At 46.6% G+C, this 19,842-nt stretch overlaps 1 protein-coding gene across 13 annotated transcripts in view; it reads right to left on the reverse strand.

Annotated features, from left to right (window-relative positions):
• The window catches only part of LOC144372236 (palmitoyltransferase ZDHHC19-like), an 86,752-nt gene that overhangs the window by 32,317 nt on the left and 34,593 nt on the right, over window positions 1-19,842 (reverse strand). For 9 of the 13 annotated variants that reach the window (XR_013432292.1, XR_013432294.1, XM_078035604.1 and 6 more), the window contains 6 exons: window positions 10,286-10,407; window positions 9,655-9,794; window positions 8,725-8,894; window positions 8,184-8,289; window positions 2,850-2,920; window positions 2,361-2,499 (listed from right to left, as the gene is read on the reverse strand). Coding sequence is in view for 11 of the 13 variants with exons in the window: in XM_078035604.1 (XP_077891730.1) it covers window positions 2,361-2,499; window positions 2,850-2,920; window positions 8,184-8,289; window positions 8,725-8,894; window positions 9,655-9,794; window positions 10,286-10,407 (748 nt within the window). In the remaining 2 variants the exon portion in view is untranslated. Of the gene's footprint in view, window positions 1-2,360; window positions 2,500-2,849; window positions 2,921-8,183; window positions 8,290-8,724; window positions 8,895-9,654; window positions 9,795-10,285; window positions 10,408-13,489; window positions 14,658-19,842 lie in introns of those variants that run through there. The other 4 variants (XM_078035608.1, XM_078035607.1, XM_078035609.1 and 1 more) reach the window with 3 other exon arrangements.

The following is a 19,842-nucleotide window of genomic DNA, read 5'->3' on the forward strand; positions in this document are numbered from 1 at the left end:
TTATAAATATGAGATTGTACAGCCAAGTGTGGTGGCATGCACCTGTAATCCCCCCTGCTCAGAAATCAGGAGCAGGAGAGTCACTGCAGCCCACGAATTTGAGACCAGTCTGAGCATCACAGGAAGCCCCCTCACGCCCAAAAAAATGGGGAAAAAAGAGATAAAAGTGGGGTACTCTAATAACTAACAGTGAGAAAATAACCCAAATTTAAATGTAAGGTCTCTGGTGTGGCTCAATGGTAGAGCTCTTGCCTAGCATGCTCAAGGACATGAGTTTTCATGCTTATTCATACTAGCCCCAAAGCAGAAATCTAAAATCTCCTAATCTTCCTATATAATAAAATATATATATGTGTGTGTATATATCTTTATATCTATGTGTATGTGTGTGTGTGTGTGTGAGAGAGAGTGTATTGTGTGTGTGTATGTGTGTGTGTGTATGTGTGTATACACACATTTTCCCCCAGCACTGGGGGGTTTAGCCTAAGGACATCCTACCACTTGGCTTTTTCCCTAGCTCTTCTTATTTTGAGATACAGTCTTGCTAATTGCAGAGGCTGGCCTAAAGGTGCCTCAGTTCCTGAGTTGCTGGAATTAGTCATGTGCCGCCAAACCCAGTTTACAATCCCTTTTCTAGCCAGTCCAGTGGTGCACACCTGCCTTCCAGGACTCAGCACACTGACATAGGAGGTTTGCTTGACCTCAGAAGTTCAAGACTGGCCTGGCCAACATACTGGTAACTCCACCTCAAACAAACAGAAAACCCACAAAACTTATAGTCAATTTTTCTTTCCTTTTCCACATCTTAGGATTCAATTCAGGGGTGTGTTACCATTGACCTACATCCTCAAAACTTTTCTTTGATACAGAAAATAATTCTCTTTAAGTTACTGATCCTTGACTTGTGATCCTCCTGCCTCAGTTTCTTGAGTAGCTGGGCTTATAGATGGGCACCGCTGTACCCAACTATATTATCAGTTTTCAAGTGTGCAGTAAATTAACTGGAACAACCTTATTGACCATTATATCTCCAAAACTTACTCATGTTTAACTGAAACTTTGTAATTTCTGAGTAATCTACTATCCTATTAGGACTCATAATAAACAAGTTCCCTTCCTATTATATGGAATCCTTTCCGGCACACTTGGTATTACCCACGCTGGTGGGTATTGTCCATCTGAAGCCCTTGCCAGGAAGCCAGCCAGGTCAGTGACTGTGATTATTACTGTTGCCACATTTTAAGGATGAGAGACATGCTGAATGTCTTGCCCAAGGGCAAAGAGTCAGGCAGTGTTGGTTCATGAGCTTGAGTCTCCAGAGAGCAAGGATCTTCCCTTCCAGGAGGGCTCTGTCCCAGCCCCTCAGAGCCTCCACCCACACTTCCCTGAACCTAGGACACATAGGCACAGCTGCCATAGGAAGCAGCACAAAATATGTGTATATAACAGACATGGGGGTCTTGGCACTCTCAACAGGGGAGTGAGGACTCAGGAACAAGAGACCCCCCACATGGGGGTCAGGGGATGAACTTCTGCTGCTTGTCCTGGCATTGCTGGGTGTGAAGGGAGAATAGGAGGCCAAGCCTCCCTTGGAAGCCTCCCAATGCACCACTGGGCTGATGAGAAGCTAAAATCAGAGTCAGTACATGAGGGATCTCCCTATCCTCCACCCCACAGCTCACAGTCAAGTCCCTGGATGCCTAGAGGCAGGACAAGGAAGAGAGCTGGCACCACATCACAGCAAGGGACCATGGGGGGCACTGTGGGTTACCCACCCCACTGTACACCTAATGCTCCACACAAATGTTTCACATTTTATGTCAAAAATTTCCATAAATAAAGAATCTGGAGTGCTGGGGTTGTGGCTCTGGGGTAGAGTGCTTGCCTAGCATGCATGAGGAACTAGGTTCAATCCATGGCACCACATAAAAATAAACAAATATAATAAATATATGTGTCCATCTACAACTGATATTTATACATGTACATACATACACACATACACACAAACAATACACATACACACACACATATAAAAGAAACAGAATTTTCTTTAACACATAAACTACTGGACTAGTCTCAGTCTTCATTAATAGATGAGGAAACTGAAGACCAAAAAAGTAAGGACTGACACAAAGCCAACCAGAAAGTGTGTTTTAGTCTTTTCTCTTTCTCTATCCAGGGACACCTGGATGTGCTCTGAAGCCCTGTGACCTGGACCCTGCACCCTCCAGGTCCATAATCCCACTCCTTATGCTCCAAGTGCTTCAGCTTTAGGGCCAGCCATACATCCGGGGCTTCTCCCAACACATGTGCAACCACAGACCCCCAAGGTTCAAAGCACACCCGATACTCCTTACCTTCTGTACAGGTGCAGCCTTGCCACTCCTTGGGGGGGCCTGAGTGGTGCACCTGGGCCAAAGGAGGTCTTTAAGGAGTTCTTTTGGCCCCCAGTTGGTCCCCTGGTCCACCTGAATGCAGACCGCCTCGGACATGTACCTGGGAAGCAACAGGCCAAATGCAAGGAGTCACTACCCACCTTGGCCTGGTCTCCCTGACCACTCTCACCCTCAGCTGGGAAAGACAGAGCCCAGGGCTCTCATCCAGGAGCCTTATCTAGGCTGCCATTCCCCTCGAGCACATTTCTTGGGGCAAGAACCTACAACACCAAGGAAGAGTGAAATTCCCAGAAACTCCCAGAGTGCCCTGGAGAAAACCCCAAAGGAAAGGAACAGGAGTGTTAAGGCTGGGAGCTGGGGACAGGGACCAGGGAACTAGACCCAGCATCAACCCCCCCCCGCCCACCAGCCCCAGTGTCCACCACTTGAGCCCTTGGTTTACCAACTTACTTAGGTCCCAAGGGTGCACAGAGTGCGATGTAACAATTTCTCGGGCAGCCCACATTGAATGCCTTGTCATACTGGAGGGAGATGAGGAAGGGAAGAGGAGCTCAGAATCAGCAGGACTGGACACGGCCATCTCCCAGGGACCCTGGCTAAGTTGGTCAGTCAATCCAGGGCTCAACCTGGGCCTGTGGCCAGGCTCTAGGTACAGGGGTGCCCAAGAGTGACCCAGGGCCTCCTGCCTTCCCAGGCTCCCAGGAAGCGTGACCTCCCTCAACCCACTTGTGAGCAGCTGTCCCCAGACAGTGCTGACCCAGCACCCACCTCTCCTGCCTTCTCAGGGCTCCTCATCCCCTAGTGCTTCCCTTTGTAGGATCCTTGCTCTGTCTCCATTGGCCTCACCTGTCCTCTCACCTCATCCTTCCAGGTACCTTTTAAGGTCTGTCCCGTGCTGTTCTGCTCAACTGATCCAAAGATCGTGTCACCACCCCACTCCCACTTGACTCTCTTACCTCTCGATTTTTCTAAAAATCTACCTTCATTGAGTTTCACTATCTGGGAGACCAGTGGCAGCAGGGGATGCCCAGACATATTTCCCTAGTCAAAAATCAGATTTTCCAAGAAAATCTGAGCTGAAGACCTTCTGTACACAAAGCAGGAAAGGTCAAACTCAAAGGTCATGTCCTTCCCAGGACTCTGACTGGCTTCTCCTCTCCCTTAATCTACTTTCTCTTTCCCCTGAGTCCATCCATCAGTCTCGACCACTCCTCCTTCCAGAACAGGTTGAGTTTCACCCCAACTTCATGAACTTTAAGTAGCAAATACTCTTTTATAATGGAAAGTGGCCCAGCAGCACCTCTATCCACCCCAAGTCTCCAATGGCCTACACATGAAGACTTTCATCTTCAACACTCTCCTCCCCTGAAGGAAAGACGATTCCACACCAGAACAGCTCTGGAATATGTCCAGAAAGCAACTCAAATCAATGTCCTCTATGAGGTTCTGCCTCCTTTAAGGTGTTCACAGTACTTAAGAAATGAGTATACCACCAGGTACAGTGGCACACACCTGTAACCCCAGGGAATTGGGATTTTGAGGCTGGAGGATCACAAGTTCAAGGCCAGTCTCAACAACTTAGCAAGGCCCTCAACAATTTAGTGACACCCTATCTCAAAACAAAATAGAGCAAGGATTAGGGATGCAGCTTTGGTGGTAAAGCACCTGTGGGTTCAATCCCTAGTACCAGAAGAAATTAATTAATAGTGGAGCATTAAAAAATTACAGAATCTTTAAACTTTGAGAAAGAATATTTGATTAGATATATATCATGTGTAGAAAATATCGTACATAAAGTATAGAAAATGTTTAAGGAATGATAGTAAATTTCTAAGAACAGAGCAGTAAATGTGAATACCATCCTCCCCCCACATGCAACCCTATCACACACCAACTGGAATCCAACAGCTCTGAGGCACCCAGACCAGCCTCTCTCACTGGCTCCACTCTTGGGGCTCCTGCTCCCATTCTGTGTCTCAAACACCCTCACACTCCACAGGACCAAAATCCAGCGGCATCTTCTTCTTGCCCCATCTTCTGCCCAACTTCCTGCTGCCTCTCCTTCTTCTCCTTATCCTGGGGGGTCAGGGCACCAGGCTTCTCTCTGTTCCTTTCCTCTTTCCTTCTATCCCCAAATGTTGATTCTTCTGTTTGATGGTTCACTCATTGATTCAGATGTCTTTTCTCTGTGTGCTGGGGATTGAAGAATTCAGGGCCTTGCACATGCTAAGCACACACTCTACCACTGAGATGCACCCCCATCCGAAATATTTCAGGGCATCAAAAATGCTTCTGTCCAACCAGGCACGGTGGCACACACGTGGAATCCCAGTGACTTGGGAAACTAAGGCAGGTTTGAGACCAGCCTCAGCAACTTAGTGAGACCCTGATTCATAATAATAAGTAGCAGGGACTGGGAATGTAGCTCAGTGGTAAAGTGCCCCTGGGTTCAATACTGAGTAGCAAAGAAACAAAGCCCCGTCACTGCACTGGGGATGGAAAGCACCCTGCAAACAGCATGGCCAACCTACTTTCAGTGGGTGAGGGCAGCTGTTGCAACCTGAGGCCCTGTGCACCAAGGGGAGTGGAAAGGGAAGAGCAGAGAGAGAGTATCTTGGGAACCACGTAGGCAACACAGCTCAAACCACCCAGATACATGCAGAGGAGAAGCCCAGAGAGTTAAGTGCTGAGACAGCGACTTCTGGTTTCAGAGGCTGTGTCTAGACCAGAAAGAGTAGTCTGAAGATGTCTGCTGAATTTGGCCATTAATGAGAGCATCATCCTGACAGCAAGGGCTGGGCTGACTTGGGCCAGGAAGTGAAGGGGGAGCTAGTGAGCAAGGGCAACTCTTTCAGGAAATAAGGTCCAGAAGGTACAACAGGTGGAGTGGAGGCCTGGGATGTTAAGGCTGGGACTTGTGTGACATTTAAGCTGAGCACAAACATGTGTAGATGACCATGGGAAGGAATGGTAGTGATGTAACAGCAGCACACACGGCACTCTCTGGTACCAGCCACTGTTCTATGAGGTTTACATGAATTAACCCACAATTCCCTGTTTTACAGATAGCGAAAATGAGTGACCAGGGGCTATGTAGCATACCCCAGGTCTCCCTGCTGCTCAGTTCTAGAGCTGCGATTTGAACTTATGTGGTCTTCACCAGAGTCTTTGCCACCAACCACCAAGCAAGTGAGTCTAGAAGGAGTTGCAGACAGGGAATGGAGAATGGTGGGAGTGAAAGTTGGAACATGGGATCAGTGCCTGAAATTAGTGCTGCCATTAATAGAAAGGAGCCCTGTCTGGTGAATCTTAGAATGCAGACCACATTTCGGCCCCTTGAGACTTGGGGATCCTGGACTTGGAAGGCCTCACCCTGAGCAGAGGAGGAAGAGCAATGGACTATGGCCTGACCTAGGGATGGAAGAACCACAGGATGGAGGAAGGGAACAGGCTGCCAGGCAAACTCAATGATGATACTAGAAGCTGGAGAGAGGAGAAGACAGGCAGACCACAGGGCTGAGGAATAAGGACCAAGCACAGGAGTCACAGGTGGGAGGGAACCACATATGGCAGTGGTGGGGTGCTGACTAAAAGGATGAGAGGTGATGAGCAGACAGGCTCCTCTGTCTGTTCTGCTATCTGGGTCTGCAGCTTCCCCTCCCCCACTGATGCTGCCCACCAATCTTCCTGAAAGAGCCTTTAGTCAAGTGATTGCCACACTAAAGGAATCCCAGGGCAAAGATGCCCACTCCTATGATTCCTAGTGGATGCTCAAAGAAAAAGCAATAAAGATAGATGGGGAAGAAAGCAATGAAACTGCTCCACAGGACATGAAGTTCCATTCAGAGTGAACAACAACGAATGCTGGGGAAGAAGCTCAGTGGTCGAGCACCCCTGGTTCAATCCTCAGTGCTGGAAAAACATCAACACTAAGGACTCCTGCTCTTTGGAAGATGCGATGAAGAAAATGAAATATCAAGCCATGAATTGCAAGAAAAGATTTGCAACACATAGATCTGAATCCAGTATAGAGAACACCTAAAACTCAATAAAAAATAACACAGTTTTTTTTTAAAAAATGGGGAAAAGTTTGGAGCAAACACTTCACCATCAATATACCCATGGCTTATAAGACATGAAAATATGCTCAACAACATTAGTCATTAGGAAAATACAGAGTGGAGCCCTAGTGATATACCACTACTCATTTATTAGACAGGCTACAATTTGAAAACAAAAAAGAATAGTGACCAATGACAGTGTCAAATGCTAGTGAGGATGTGGAGCAACTGGAATTCTCATTCATTGCTGGTACAAAATAGAAACAGTAGAGTTGTTATCTAAAACGTCCCATATGTTTATCTTATGACTCAGCAATGCCACCCTTAACAATTTACCCAACAGAAATGAAAACTTATGTCCACATGTCTATGCATCAATGGTTGTTGTAGCAGCTTTATTTATAACTGTCTGAAACTGGCTGGGCACAGTTCCCCATGACTTTAATGGCTTGGGAGGCTAAGGCAAGTGGGTGACAAGTTCAAAGCCTCAGTAACTTAGGAAAGCCTTAAGCAACTTAGTAAGACCCTTTCTCAAAATTTTAAAAATTTTTCAAAAAGAAAACATAAGGGTGCTGGGGGTTGGAGTTGCTGAGGCTGGGATTGTCGCTCAGTGGTTAATCACCTCTGGGTTCAATCTTTGGTACAAACAGAAAACAAAAATTCTGCCAAAACCTAGATGCAAAGTAAAAATCCTTCAATTGGTGAATGTACAAATAGTCTGTAGGGAAATACAATACTACACAGAAACAAAAGACAATAAACTACTGATGTGAGCAACTACATAGACGAATCTCAAATGCATCCTGCTCAGTGAAGGAAGCCAGACTAGAAAGCCCACAACACCATTTATGCATGATTCCGGAAAGAGAAAAACCACAAGGACTCAGGGAGAGAAAATGACAACAGGAGATGAAAGGATTTTCTGGGGTAGTGAAACTGGTTAACCTTGATCTTGATGGAGAGTACACAACGTCATTTGTCAAAATCCCTAACTATAGATGAAAAAGGGTGAATTTACTAATTACCCCTCAATGAATGACATGTTCACAGAATTTTTCATGGCTCCCAGGTTTCCAGTTCTTCCAAACAAAATTCCATGCTTGGCTTTCTGGGCCTTTCTAATCTTGACCCCCATGGGGTCAACCTCATTGCCCATGTCATCTTGTGTTTGAACTAGGATCCATTTCTTCATCATTCTGTTAACACCCTACTTTCAGATTTCTGTGCCTTTCTACAAAATTGTACCTTGCACAGTCAATGCCCTCCTGTCTGCCTCTCCAAAAGCACACCTAGGACACAGAGAGTGGCATCTCCTCTACAGCATGGGCTTCGCCAAACTCCCAGTCTCTTCCAGTCGGCTACACCACTCAGGACTGACCCCTTGCTCAGAGTGTTCCTGGTGTCTCCGGGTGTTATTCTGATGGCAGGTTGCTTATCAACACTAGTGCATGATGTACTTACTCACCCCTACACCCATCCCTCAAATAACCGCCACCTAGCACACCCAGCACACAGTAGGCTTTCAATGCAATGCACCGAGGAGGCAGAATGGACCCAAGCTCCAGGGTATAGAAATATCTGAGCTGCATCTTCAGAGGTGGGTCTGGAAGGACTCATGAGGCATCCTCAAGGCCAAGGGCAGTGGAGAAAGCGCACAAAGTGTCTAATTGAAGAGGTGCAAGATGCCTCCACACAGCCAAGGGCACACGCACTCACCACTTACCTTCTCCTCATAGGGTCGCCTGGCGGTGCCCACTGCCACTGCCTTGATGAACAATTGCAGGATGAGTGGGACCAGGAGGGCCCCAGCGGGTACAGCCACTAGGATGCTGTGCACAGGCTAAGAAGGGAAGCCACGGAAGAGCTCCTCCCTGGCCCCGCTTTGGACCCCACTGCTCCCTCCTACCCTCCTGCCCCAGATAGCACCGCTCATGGCTCTCCCTCCCTGGACTGGACAGTTAGTCCAGTAGAACCAAGGGAAACCTCCCTCTACCACTCTGTCCTCCCACCTGTCCCTTTTCAACTTTCATTACCCTACTCTGTGGGCCCCTAGATTCTTAACTCCACAGGCATCCTACCCCGCCCATGTCCCTGACTCCACTGGCCTTCCAACTGTCCCTCACAGGTCTTGCCAAGTGACTTCTCCCTCTAGCCCCGCCCACATCAGCCCCTCCCCTGCCACCCTGACCCTACTGGGCTGTTTGCCCCTCCCTCCCCACCACACCAGCTCTTCCCAGTGTGGGCCCTTGGGACTGTGTGGATACGTCATGATTTTGTCCAAAAACGCCATGTTCCTCCTGTGTATGATGAAAACCACGCAGGTGGCCAGCACGGTACCCAGATACAGGCACAAGGACATGAGGAGTAGCAGGTAGAGCCGGATGTTTCGGTGCCCCACGCAGTTATTCACCCACCTGCAATGGTGGTCGAACTCCTAGGGGAGAGGAGACAGGTCTGAGGGTCCTTCTGGATTGGCCTCCATCACCCCCTAATCCTGAGGCCTCCCCTACGCAGCTCTCTAGGCCGCCTGCTCTTGACCTTACATAAGGGTTCCCATCTCAGCAAGAACCTGGCATTTCCATGCTGAGAGCACAGTTAGGACCCCATGGCTCATCAGGTCACCTGTCCTGAGTGAGGTCTTTAGAGACAAGACCTGCCTGGTGTCACGTGGACCAGGACATGAAAACTCTGGGCCTCCGTTTCCTCAAGTACTGGAAAAGGATGAAAAAAATACCCTTCCACTACCGGCTGTCTGCACTTGTGAACCAGAGTAGGGGGCACATCAGAGAAATGCACTCAGAACCCAGGAAACCCTCCAACTGGGACACCCAGACCAAGACAGGCAAAGATCCCCAGGACAGGGCAGCAGTCAGCCTGAAGGGCTGGGGATCTAGTATCAGCAAGCCAGGGGAGGGCACAGTCACTGCCTTTCCTCCCCCGACTCCACCAGGCCCCGCACAGAGGGGATGCCCGTTGTATGTCACACCTGTGTAAGCAAGGCCAGCCTCCCTGGACAGGTGCAGACACAGAGGTGATGACATATACAAGTGACCAACAGTGGCTGACAGCCACTTGAAGCACTCTGGGAACATGGTCTGATACCCCCACCTGGCCCACTCATGATGTGAGGTTCCTGGTCCTGGCCAGGTGCACGGAGATAGGTTGGTGAGTGGACAGGCAGGAGGAGCACTCACCTCCACACAGATGTTACACCTTTTGCAGTGGAAGGTTCGGGGCGGGCGGTGAAAACAGCACGTGGGACACCACGGCATGTGGTACAACCTGCCATTGACTCGTGCATTGTATATAGTCTCAGGGTACTGCTCGAAGGCGCCTGGCAGGGAGGAGGCCCTTGCATCACTGTGATGCTCGGGGCAGCCCCATAGCATCACTGGGCATCAAGAAGGTGGGGAGGAGGAGGGCAGGGGAACCCCAGTCCCTGTTGAGCAAGCTGACCACTCAGATGGGCTGCAGTCAGAGAGAAGGGCTGTCTAGCACACGAGCTCTACATGGAGCTCCCCGTGCGGAATAGAGATCAGTGCTTGGAGTCAGGTGTGAAATGGGAAGGAGGAAGGGGGAATTGCGTGGTTGGAAGAGCCTGCTGCCTCTCTTGCCCCGTCCTCCCTTCTAAAGCAACTGGAAAACCTCCAGGATTCTGTTTTTCACACGTCGGTGGTTTGGGAAATGAAGTGCCAGGGCCCAAGTAATAATGACAGGGTAAGAAGGGATCCTGAGGCCACAGGTGGGGTCAGCCCTTTACAAATGACCCCTGTAGGCACCAGCCTTGGGGTGCCACCTCCTTCTCCCAAGAGTCTGAGGCCTTACCTCTATGCAAGATTCCTGGGTCCGAAAAGTTCATGCCAATGAGGCTGTACAAACTCAGGAGGAAGAGAAGTCCGGAAACCACTGGGTAGGCCCACTCTCCATCTTGCGCCAGTGCTCGGCCTCTGAAATCAGAGCCAGACTCAGTTCTAGTCGGGGGCAACCCGGAGCCCCCATGAGGCCCGGCTCACCAGAGGTCAGACCCATACACCTTAAGGACAGATCTGAATATCCAGGCTAGAGACAGACCCCATTCCCTCCACCAAATGTCACCAGCATTACCAGCCTCCCATAGTCCCCCCAAATCCTCAGGCTCCCCACATCTCTGTGCTTCTCACTAAATATCCTCCCCTTCCCCTCCCGGCCTCCCTCCATCTCCCTGCCTCTACACTCTCACTGTCTATTTCCCTTCTGTCTCTTGGTGAGACCCGACAGCTGGCCTGGAGACTCACGGAAACGTAAAGAAGACAGCACTTAGAGACACCAGGGCTGCCACTGTGAAACAAGCCCAGAGGCTTGAGAATAGCCAGGATCTGGCTGGGGGTTGGGGTGGGGACAATAAATCGTTTGGTACAGTCATGCTGCTGCGATGCCTGCTCTCAAACAAATGAGAGCCAACCGCTCCTTCTCCTGGCTTGGCACTCAGAGTACCATGACTACAAGTGTGACATCAGAGAGTTCCGGAATGGGGGCTCTGGCTGCTTCCTGTCCCCACTGATATCAACCTTCCCCTGGCCTCACATACACACTTCTGGACGGGGACATCCTGCTCTTACAATGTGGCTTTGTTGGAGCTTGTGAGGATGGATGTAGTTTATCCCCCAAAGGTACATAGGCTGGAGGCTAGGTCCTGGGTGCGGCACTGTTGAGGGGGTAGAACCTGCAAGAAGTGTGGCCTAGTGGGAGGTAATTTGGCCACTGGGGATGAGGCCCTTGGAAGGGAGTAATGAACTTCTCATGGGTCCCTGTTAGTTCCTGTGAGAGGGAGTGTCATAAAGAGAACAAGACTCATCCTCCCCAGTTTCTTGCCATTCAGTCTCGACCCCTTGCATGTCTTCCCACCATGATGCCATTCACCATGTTGTGATCACTCTCACCAAAGGTCAGTCTCAGGGGCTGCCAAATGTTGGATTCTGTGCTAAATAAACCTCATCTCTTTGTAAAGTACCAATTCTTGTGTATTTTTTTAGAGCAACAGAAAGCAGCTAATACAGAGACCATGTCATATGGCTTATGGGGAGAAGTTTGATGATGGTTAGTTATCCCCCTTTCAGGCCCAGTGCTAATGGAAGTAGGCAGTGCTCCTCACTTATCCTAGCTCCACTTCTTCCTTTTTGTTGTAACAGAGCTCCAGTTTGGGGAGGAGGTAGCAATCTACCAACTAAATATCTTCCCAGTTTCCCTCACTTCCAGGTTGGGCTTTATGACATACTTCTGTCTCAACATAAAACATAACATGGGCTGGAGATGTGACTCATTGGTTAAGCAACCCTCAGTACAATCCCTGATGATGATGATGATGATAACATAATGATAATAATTTGTACATATTTATGGCATAAAACATATTTTGAAACATGTATACATATACATTATTTCATGTTCTTTTTTGTGTTGAGAACCCTTAAAATCTACTCTCTGAGTCATTTTCCAGTGTATATAACATTATCAACTGTACTCATTCTGTTGTATGTTATTATTAACTGCAGTCATCTTATTGTACAATAGATCCCTTAAACTCATCCCCGTCATCGATGTGCTATTTGGCCTCCTGGGACCAGCATCTCCCCCATCCACAGCCCAGCCACTCCTGGGCCCCTGGCAGTCACCATTCTGCTCTCTGTTTCTATGAGTTCAACTTTTATAGATTCCACATGTAGGTGAGATCATGTGATAGTTGTCCTATGCCTGGCTTATTTCCCCCAGTAAAATGTTGTTTGGCCTCATTCAATGCCACAAATGACAGGACTTCCTAATTTTATTTTAAGACTAAATGGTGTTCCCTTATATTTCTAAACCACATTTTCCGTATCAACTCACCCACTGATAGACACAGCTTTTCCCATTTCTAGGTTCTGAGAATATTACTGCAATGAACATGGGGTGCAGATATCTATTAATACACTGATGCCATTTCCTTTGGATATATACCAAGTAGTTGGATGTCTGGACTGTAGGGAAATTTTTTTTTTTTTTTTTTTTTTGGTGCTGGGGATTGAACCCAGGGCCTTGTCCATAAATGGCAAGCACTCTACCAACTGAGCTCTATTTTCAATTTTTAAAGAAACTTCCCATATTGATTTCCCTAATGACTAGACTAACATTGTACAAGAATTCTAGTTTCTCCACATCCAGACCAGTACTTAATATCGTTTGTCTTTCTTTTTCTTTTATTTATACTCGAGTTGAACCCAGAAGTACATTACCCCGATACACAACTGCAGACCTTTTTAAGTTTTATTCTGAGATCTGGTCTCACTAAGTTGCTGAGGTTTACCTTGAATTTATAATCCTCCCACCTCAGCCTCCTGAGTTACTGGGATGAAGGCATGTGCCACTGGTTCTTTGGTCTTTTTGATAATAGCCATTCTAATAGGTGTGGGAGAGTATCTCATTATGATTCTAATTTGCATTTCTCTAAGGATTAGTAATGTTGAACATTTTTTTTCAGATTTCTCTTGGTCAATTGTGTTTCTACTGAGAATGCAATGATGTTGGAGTCACAGTCTACCTTCAAATTTTATGTCGATTTCTGTTTTAGCAGAAGAAGAAAGGATGACATGCATTGGGTCATGGAAAAAGGTCACGAGTGGTACTAGAATCATAACTACGGGGTCTATTGAGCTTTGGAGCAGACCATGCTAGCCTTAGGTTTTCTTTTTTTGTTTTCTTTTGTTTTTAATTAGGTACATATGAAAGCACAATACATTTTAATTCATTGTACACAACTGTAGCACAACTTTACATTTCTATGTCTGTACCCGATGTAGCATCACACCATATGTGCATTCATACATGTACTTAGAGTAATGATGTCCATCTCATTCCACCATCTTTCCTATCCCCATGCACCCTCCTCACCTCTGCCTCCCCTTTGCCTCATCAAAGTTCCTTCATTTTTTCTTATCAGAGAGAACATTCAGCCTTTGGTTTTTGAGGATTGGCTTACTTCACATAGCATGATATTCTCTAACTCCATTCATTTACCTGCACGTAATTTTATTTTCTTTAATGCTGAGTAGTAATATTCCATTAGGTATATATACCACAGTTTCTCCATCCATTCATCTATTCACGGGCATCCAGGCTGTTTCCACAGTTTAGTTATTGTGAATTGAGCTTCTATAAACATGGATGTGGCTGTGTCTCTGTAATATGCTGATTTTAAGTCATTTGGGTATAGACCTAGGAGAGGGATAGTTGGGTCAAATGGTGGTTCCATTCAAAGTTTTCTAAGGAATCTCCATACTGCTTTCCAGATTGGTTACACCAATTTGCAGTCCCACCAGCAGTGTATGAGTGTACCTTTCCCCCCACATCCTCATCAACGTTTATTGTGGTCTATATTCAACACACAGGGCACTTTCTGGTACAGCCACTGTTCTATGTGGTTTACATGAATTATCCCACAATCCCTGTTTTACAGATAGGGAAGTTGAGTGACCAGGGGCTAAGTAGCTACCCAAGGTCTCCCTGCTGCTTAGTTCTAGAGCTGTGATTTGGACTTATGAGGTCTGGCTCCAGAGTCCTTGCCACCAACCACCAAGCAAGGGACTCCAGGAGGAGTTGCAGTCAGGGGGCAGAGTAGAAAGAGAGTGAAGGTGGAGCATGGGATCACTGCCTGAGATCGTGCTGCCAAGAATGGAAAGGAGCCCTGACTGGGGAACCCCAGAGGGCAGACCACATTTAGGTCCCTTGAGAATAGTGATCCTGGACATGGAGGGCCTCATTCTGAGCAGAGGAGGAAGGGCCTATGGACTATGGTCTGACCTGGGGCTGGAAGAACCACAGGATGGAGGAAGGGAACAGGCTGCCAGGAAAACTCAATGAGGATACTAGAAGCTGGAGAGAGGAGAAGACAGGCAGACCACAGGGCTGAGGAATAAGGGCCAAGCACAGGAGTCACAGGGGGGAGGGAACCACATATGGCAGTGGTGGGGTGCTGAATAAAAGGATGGGAGGTGATGAGCAGACAGGCTCTTCTGTCTTTTCAGTTGACTCAGGGTCTGCAGCTTCACCTCCCCCACTGATGCTGCCCACCAGTTTTCCTGAAAGAGCCTTTAGTCAAGAAAATGCCATACTAAAGGAATCTCACGGCAGAGATGCCCACTCCTATCATTCCTAGTCAACACTAAGAAAAAAAAGAAATAAAAACACACATGTTGGAAAGAAGGAAATAAAACTGTTCCTCACAGAGGACATGATTTTCCAAGTAGAATAAATAACAACACTCAGTGGCAGAACACCTCAATTCAATCTCCAGAACTGGAAAAACAACACCACTAAAAACTTCTGTTCTTCGAAAGATGCTATGAAGAAAATTGAATGAAAAGCCACAGATTGCAAGAAAATATTTGGAAAACACAGATCTCAACCCAGTGTACACAACTCTTATAACTTAGTAAGGAAAGAAAACAAAATTTTTTAAAAGAGAAGTAGATTGGAGACAACACTTTGCCAAAGACCTACAATGGGCAAGAAGACATAAAAATAAGCTCAACATCATTGCTCATTAGGAAAACATGACCTGGAGCTTAAATGAGATGCCACTACTCATTTATTAGAAAGGCTTCAATAAAAAGAGAAAACAAAACAACAACAAATGACAGCGTGAAATGTTGGTGAGGATGTGGAGCAACTGGAATTTTCATACTTTGCTGGTAGAAATTAGGAATGGCGTAGTGATTTTGAAAGAAAAATTTGGCAATTTTCTACAGAGTTCCACCTACAGTTACCTTATGACTCAGCAATGCCACCCCTAAGAATTGACCCAACAGAAATGAGAACTTAGGTTCTCATGCCTGTACACCAATGTTTGTAGCAGCTTTCTTTATAGCTGTGAAAAACTAGCTAGGCACAGTGGCCCATGCCTAAGTTCTAGCCACTTGGGAGCTAAGACTGGAGGATTGCAAGTTCAAAGCCAGCCTCAGCAAATTAGCAAGGTTCTAAGCAATTCAATTAGACCCTGACTCAAAAGGAAAAAAAAAACCTTTAAGAAAAATAAAGGGGGAAGATGGATCAGAGATGCAGCTCAGTGGTTAAGCACCTCTGGGTTCAATCCCTGGTACAAACAAAACAAAACTAAAACACTGTGGAAAAACTAGATACAATGAACAATCCTTCAATTGGTGAATGTATAAATACTCTGTAGGAATGCCATTCCCAGTGTGGGCCCTTGGGACTGTGTGGCTAGCCATGGCTTTGTCCAAGGATAATGACATCACTGCGGTGGCCACAAGGAAGACGACGCACATCAGCAGCAAGGCACCCAGGTACAGGCAAAGGGACATAAGTAGCAGCAGGAACAGCCAGATGTTCAGATACCCCAAGCTGTTGCTCACCTGCCCACAGTGGTGGTCCAACTCCTAGGGGAGAGGAGACAGACGTTGAGGGTCTATCTGACCTGACTTCCATCACCCCCAAATGCTCAGGTCTTCCCCAACTCAGCCCTCTAGGCTGCCTGCTCTTGGCCCTACACACAGGTTCTCATCTCAAGGACAACCTGGCATTTCCATGGTTAGGGCACATAGCCCCATAGCACATCAGGTCATCTGTTCTGAGCGAGGTTTTTAGAGACAAGACCTGCCTGGTGTCACTTGGAGCAGGACATAAAAACTCTGGGCCTCTGTTTTCTCAGATACTGGGTGAGGATGAAAAAAACACCCTTGCCCAACCAGCCGCCTGCACTTGTGAACCCGAGCAGGGTGGGCACATCAGAGAAATGCACTCAGAACCCAGGAAACCCTCCAACTGGGACACCCAGACCAAGACGGGCAAAGATCCCCAGTACCGGGCAGCAGTCAGCAAAAAGGGCTGGGAATCTAGTATCAACAAGCCAGGGGAGGGCACAGTCACTGCCTTTCCTCCCCCTGACTCCACCAGGCTCAGCACAGAGGGGATGCCCTTTGCATGTCAGCACCTGTGCAAGCAAGGCCAGCCTCCCAGGACAGGTGCAGAACTGGAGGCATAACAGATGGAAGTGAGCAAGAGTGGCTGGGAGCCACCTTTAGCAGACTGGGAAGATGGTCTCATACCCACCTGTGGCCCACTTAAGCTGTGAGTTTCCTGCTCCTGACCAGGTGTCCAGGGATGGGTTGGTGAGTGGACAGGGAGGTGGAGCACTCATGTCCACAAAGATGTTACAATAGGGACAGTAGATGGTCTTGGGTGGGCAGTGGGAGGAGCAATGTGGGCACCAGGGCATTTGAAACGTCCTTCCATACATCCAGGCCACATATGCTGCCCTCAGGGTTCTGTTTGATGGAACCTGGCATGGGAAAAGTTTTGGGCAGTGACAAGATCCCCTTCTATCACTCTGCTGCTCAGGGCAGCCCCATAGCTGGAATGCAGGCATTCTCTTCTTCTAGGATTATCTTCTAGGTTGAAATATATATATTGTTAGAGAGGGACCTACCTTTGCTAGTGAAATTTATTTCTACATACTGTGCCTGGTCTTACAATGAAACCATGATATTAGTAGCAGGAAGAATTCTGGTAGCTCTTGTGCTATTTAGCTCCAACATAATTGTAAAGAGTATTGAGAACATTTGACTTTTAATTGATATTCTTCCCAGGGTAAACATAAACCCTTTCTAATCAGTTCCATAGAGATGTTGTCAAGAGTAAAATTATACAAGTTTGCTGTTGTCTGTGATAGACTGTTGGATGGATTATCTTCTATTTTGAAATACATATATTTACATTGCAATAAAGAAGCTCAAATGAAACAATGTAATCATGAAATTGAGGGCAGAATTCACAACTCTGGGTACTGGCCTCTAAATACTTCACCACTTTGAAGTTGGAAGAAAATATTATTAGTAGCATACTGACTTTTCCAGGTGAAACTGGCCTATACAAAAAAAATTGAATGTGTGATTTCACTTAAAATGTTTGTCCTGTCTCAGAACCTGATTAAAAAAAAACAACCAATTCAATCAAATGCATAATCCTTCTCTTGGATTGCTTTACGAATAAGAGTGGACAGATTTTTTTTAATAGGACAAGAATTTTATGCAAAATCTGAACTCTACTGTTCTTCATTGAGTGGGAGGAAAGGAGTGGAGGGAGTTTAGAAGGCTCTTTGAAGGAGAAGCCAAGTTATTAGAGCAAGCTCCAGGTTCTTTGAGACTCGTCTTCCTGTCTTTCACTGGGCACAGTCAGTACTTCCACAGCCTGTCCACCTGGGAGGAAGGCAAAGCATGGAGAGATGGGAGAGGGAGGAGTCAGGCAACTGAGCATTTGAACATATGTGCTTGCTCTGAGTGCATGGGTGTGTGTTTGGCAGATGGGGAATGGACTGATAACATTTGACTTTGAAAATGACTTTGAGCCCTGCTACACTAAAACTTGCTTCACCAGCTTGGAAGACAAATATGACTATTTGTAGTCTTCTAACCAATCCCTATGCCACCCCACAGGCAAGTTCATAGGAAGTCTTGTTTCTTTCAAGACTTCCCACTGGGTTTGCCCAAGAATTCTCTCCAGCTCTCTTTGCCTTTAGGAGCTTGGTGCTGGCAAAAGAGGGGAAGGAAGAAACCCACAGGGTCCTGCCTGAGGAGACCCCCTGCTTCCCCTCAGTCTTTCACGCCAACCAGTGCAGGGAGCCCACACTTGGGGAAGACTGGGCTCCTTTTGTTTTCTGACTGCATATGCTGCTTCTCCTGGCCTCTCCATGGGAGCTTGTAGGGAGGTGGAAGGAGCGACTTGGAGTGCTTTCCTGCCAGCTGACCCCACACTTGGTCATCTCAGCCCACCAGAGAACTTCCAACATGTGAATTTTCAAAAGGAAGAAATCAGGATTGCTTTTGAGCTCCCTGACTTCTGCAAATTTGCCAGCCCTTTTCCTCAGGTAGGGCAGTGGGGTGCAGGAGGGACACACACCTGGCTAAGAAAATCTCCATGTGGTAAACAATCATAGGTGTAACTCCTCTCCTTGGCTATGGAGAATTCTGTCTATGGTAGAAAGCTTCCACAAGACATAGTGGACCTATGATGTTTCACTGTTTTACTTCCCAGAGATTTTTGAGGCTTGAGGCAAGGGCTAGTAAGAGGCAAAGCAATTTACCTTGACCTCAGAGCACTGCCCCAAGTAGAAGAGCCATCTGGTAGAAGTAAAAGTTAGTTTTAGAGCCTGTGTGCTTAGGTATGTGCAACTAACTCAGACTATGTAGAACTTTGCCTGTCAACACTGCTTTTCTTTTTCCACTAAAATGTTATTTTAAAATATTCTCTTCTATAGGAAAATTTCAAGAATAGTAAAATGATGTGCACCATAATCTGTATAATTTTCTATGTGTGTGTGATATGTTGCCGCAGTTTGGCTGGGCACAAAATCACAAGCCACTTGTAGCCTTGTAGATCCAAACAGCAATTCTTTATTCCCGAATTCTCACTGGCACTCTGCATACACGTTCTGGGAAAATTCACACCTCCACTGGGCTCTGCATCCCAAAATACTCTCTGAATCCCCCGGAGAACTCAATGGGAACTCAAGGAGTGGGCGCCTGGAGGCAGCAGGATACGCCCTATTCCCAGCAAGATACACCTTAAACCTGGAACTGCCCTAAACCTGGATCGTCCTAAACCCTCATCTGCCCTAAACCCTGATCTGCCCTAAACTTGGATCCGAGCTGGTCCTTGAGCAGGGTCACCTTACTCAAACATTCATGCAATGTCACTGCAAATGACCTGGGTCTAAGGCAAGCCCATTTCCACAATGGAGAGTCCTCCCTCTAAGCAACATGGGGTAGGCTGACAAGGAAATTGCCATGCGTCATTCTTACTTAGCTATGGCTCTCAGCAATATGTCAGGCAAATATGAAGATTAGTATGACATCCATATATTATTAAGCTAAATTCATCAATTTTAATATTTTGCTACAAGTAGGAAATTCTCTAGTACCACCATAGTAATATCCCTTTGAGGAAATTTGGTATTGATATGAAACTATAATCAGTTGTATAATACTGATATTCAAAATTTCCTAAATCCATTTTAGCAGGATTTTTAAAATATACAGCATATGATCAAGGATCACATGCTACATGTTCTTGTCATGTTTCTTTAGATTCTTATAATCTATACTGGTTCTCTGACTTTTAGTTTTTATAGAGCACTGACATTATTAAAGAGTCCTGGAGGCTGTATCCTCCAGAAATTGCTCACTCTCACACTAATTTACCAACAATTTATACAAACAAAACAGACCTGAGTGGATACAAACCAGATAGCTAAAAACTGAATACCAAAAATTTTTAAAAGCAGCCAGAGAAAAATGATACATCACATGTAAATAATAATGGTTGGATTCCTGCCAGAAGCCATAGAGGTCAGAAGA

The sequence above is a fragment of the Ictidomys tridecemlineatus genome, assembly GCF_052094955.1.
Source record: "Ictidomys tridecemlineatus isolate mIctTri1 chromosome 3 unlocalized genomic scaffold, mIctTri1.hap1 SUPER_3_unloc_1, whole genome shotgun sequence".
Taxonomy (NCBI): domain Eukaryota; kingdom Metazoa; phylum Chordata; class Mammalia; order Rodentia; family Sciuridae; genus Ictidomys; species Ictidomys tridecemlineatus.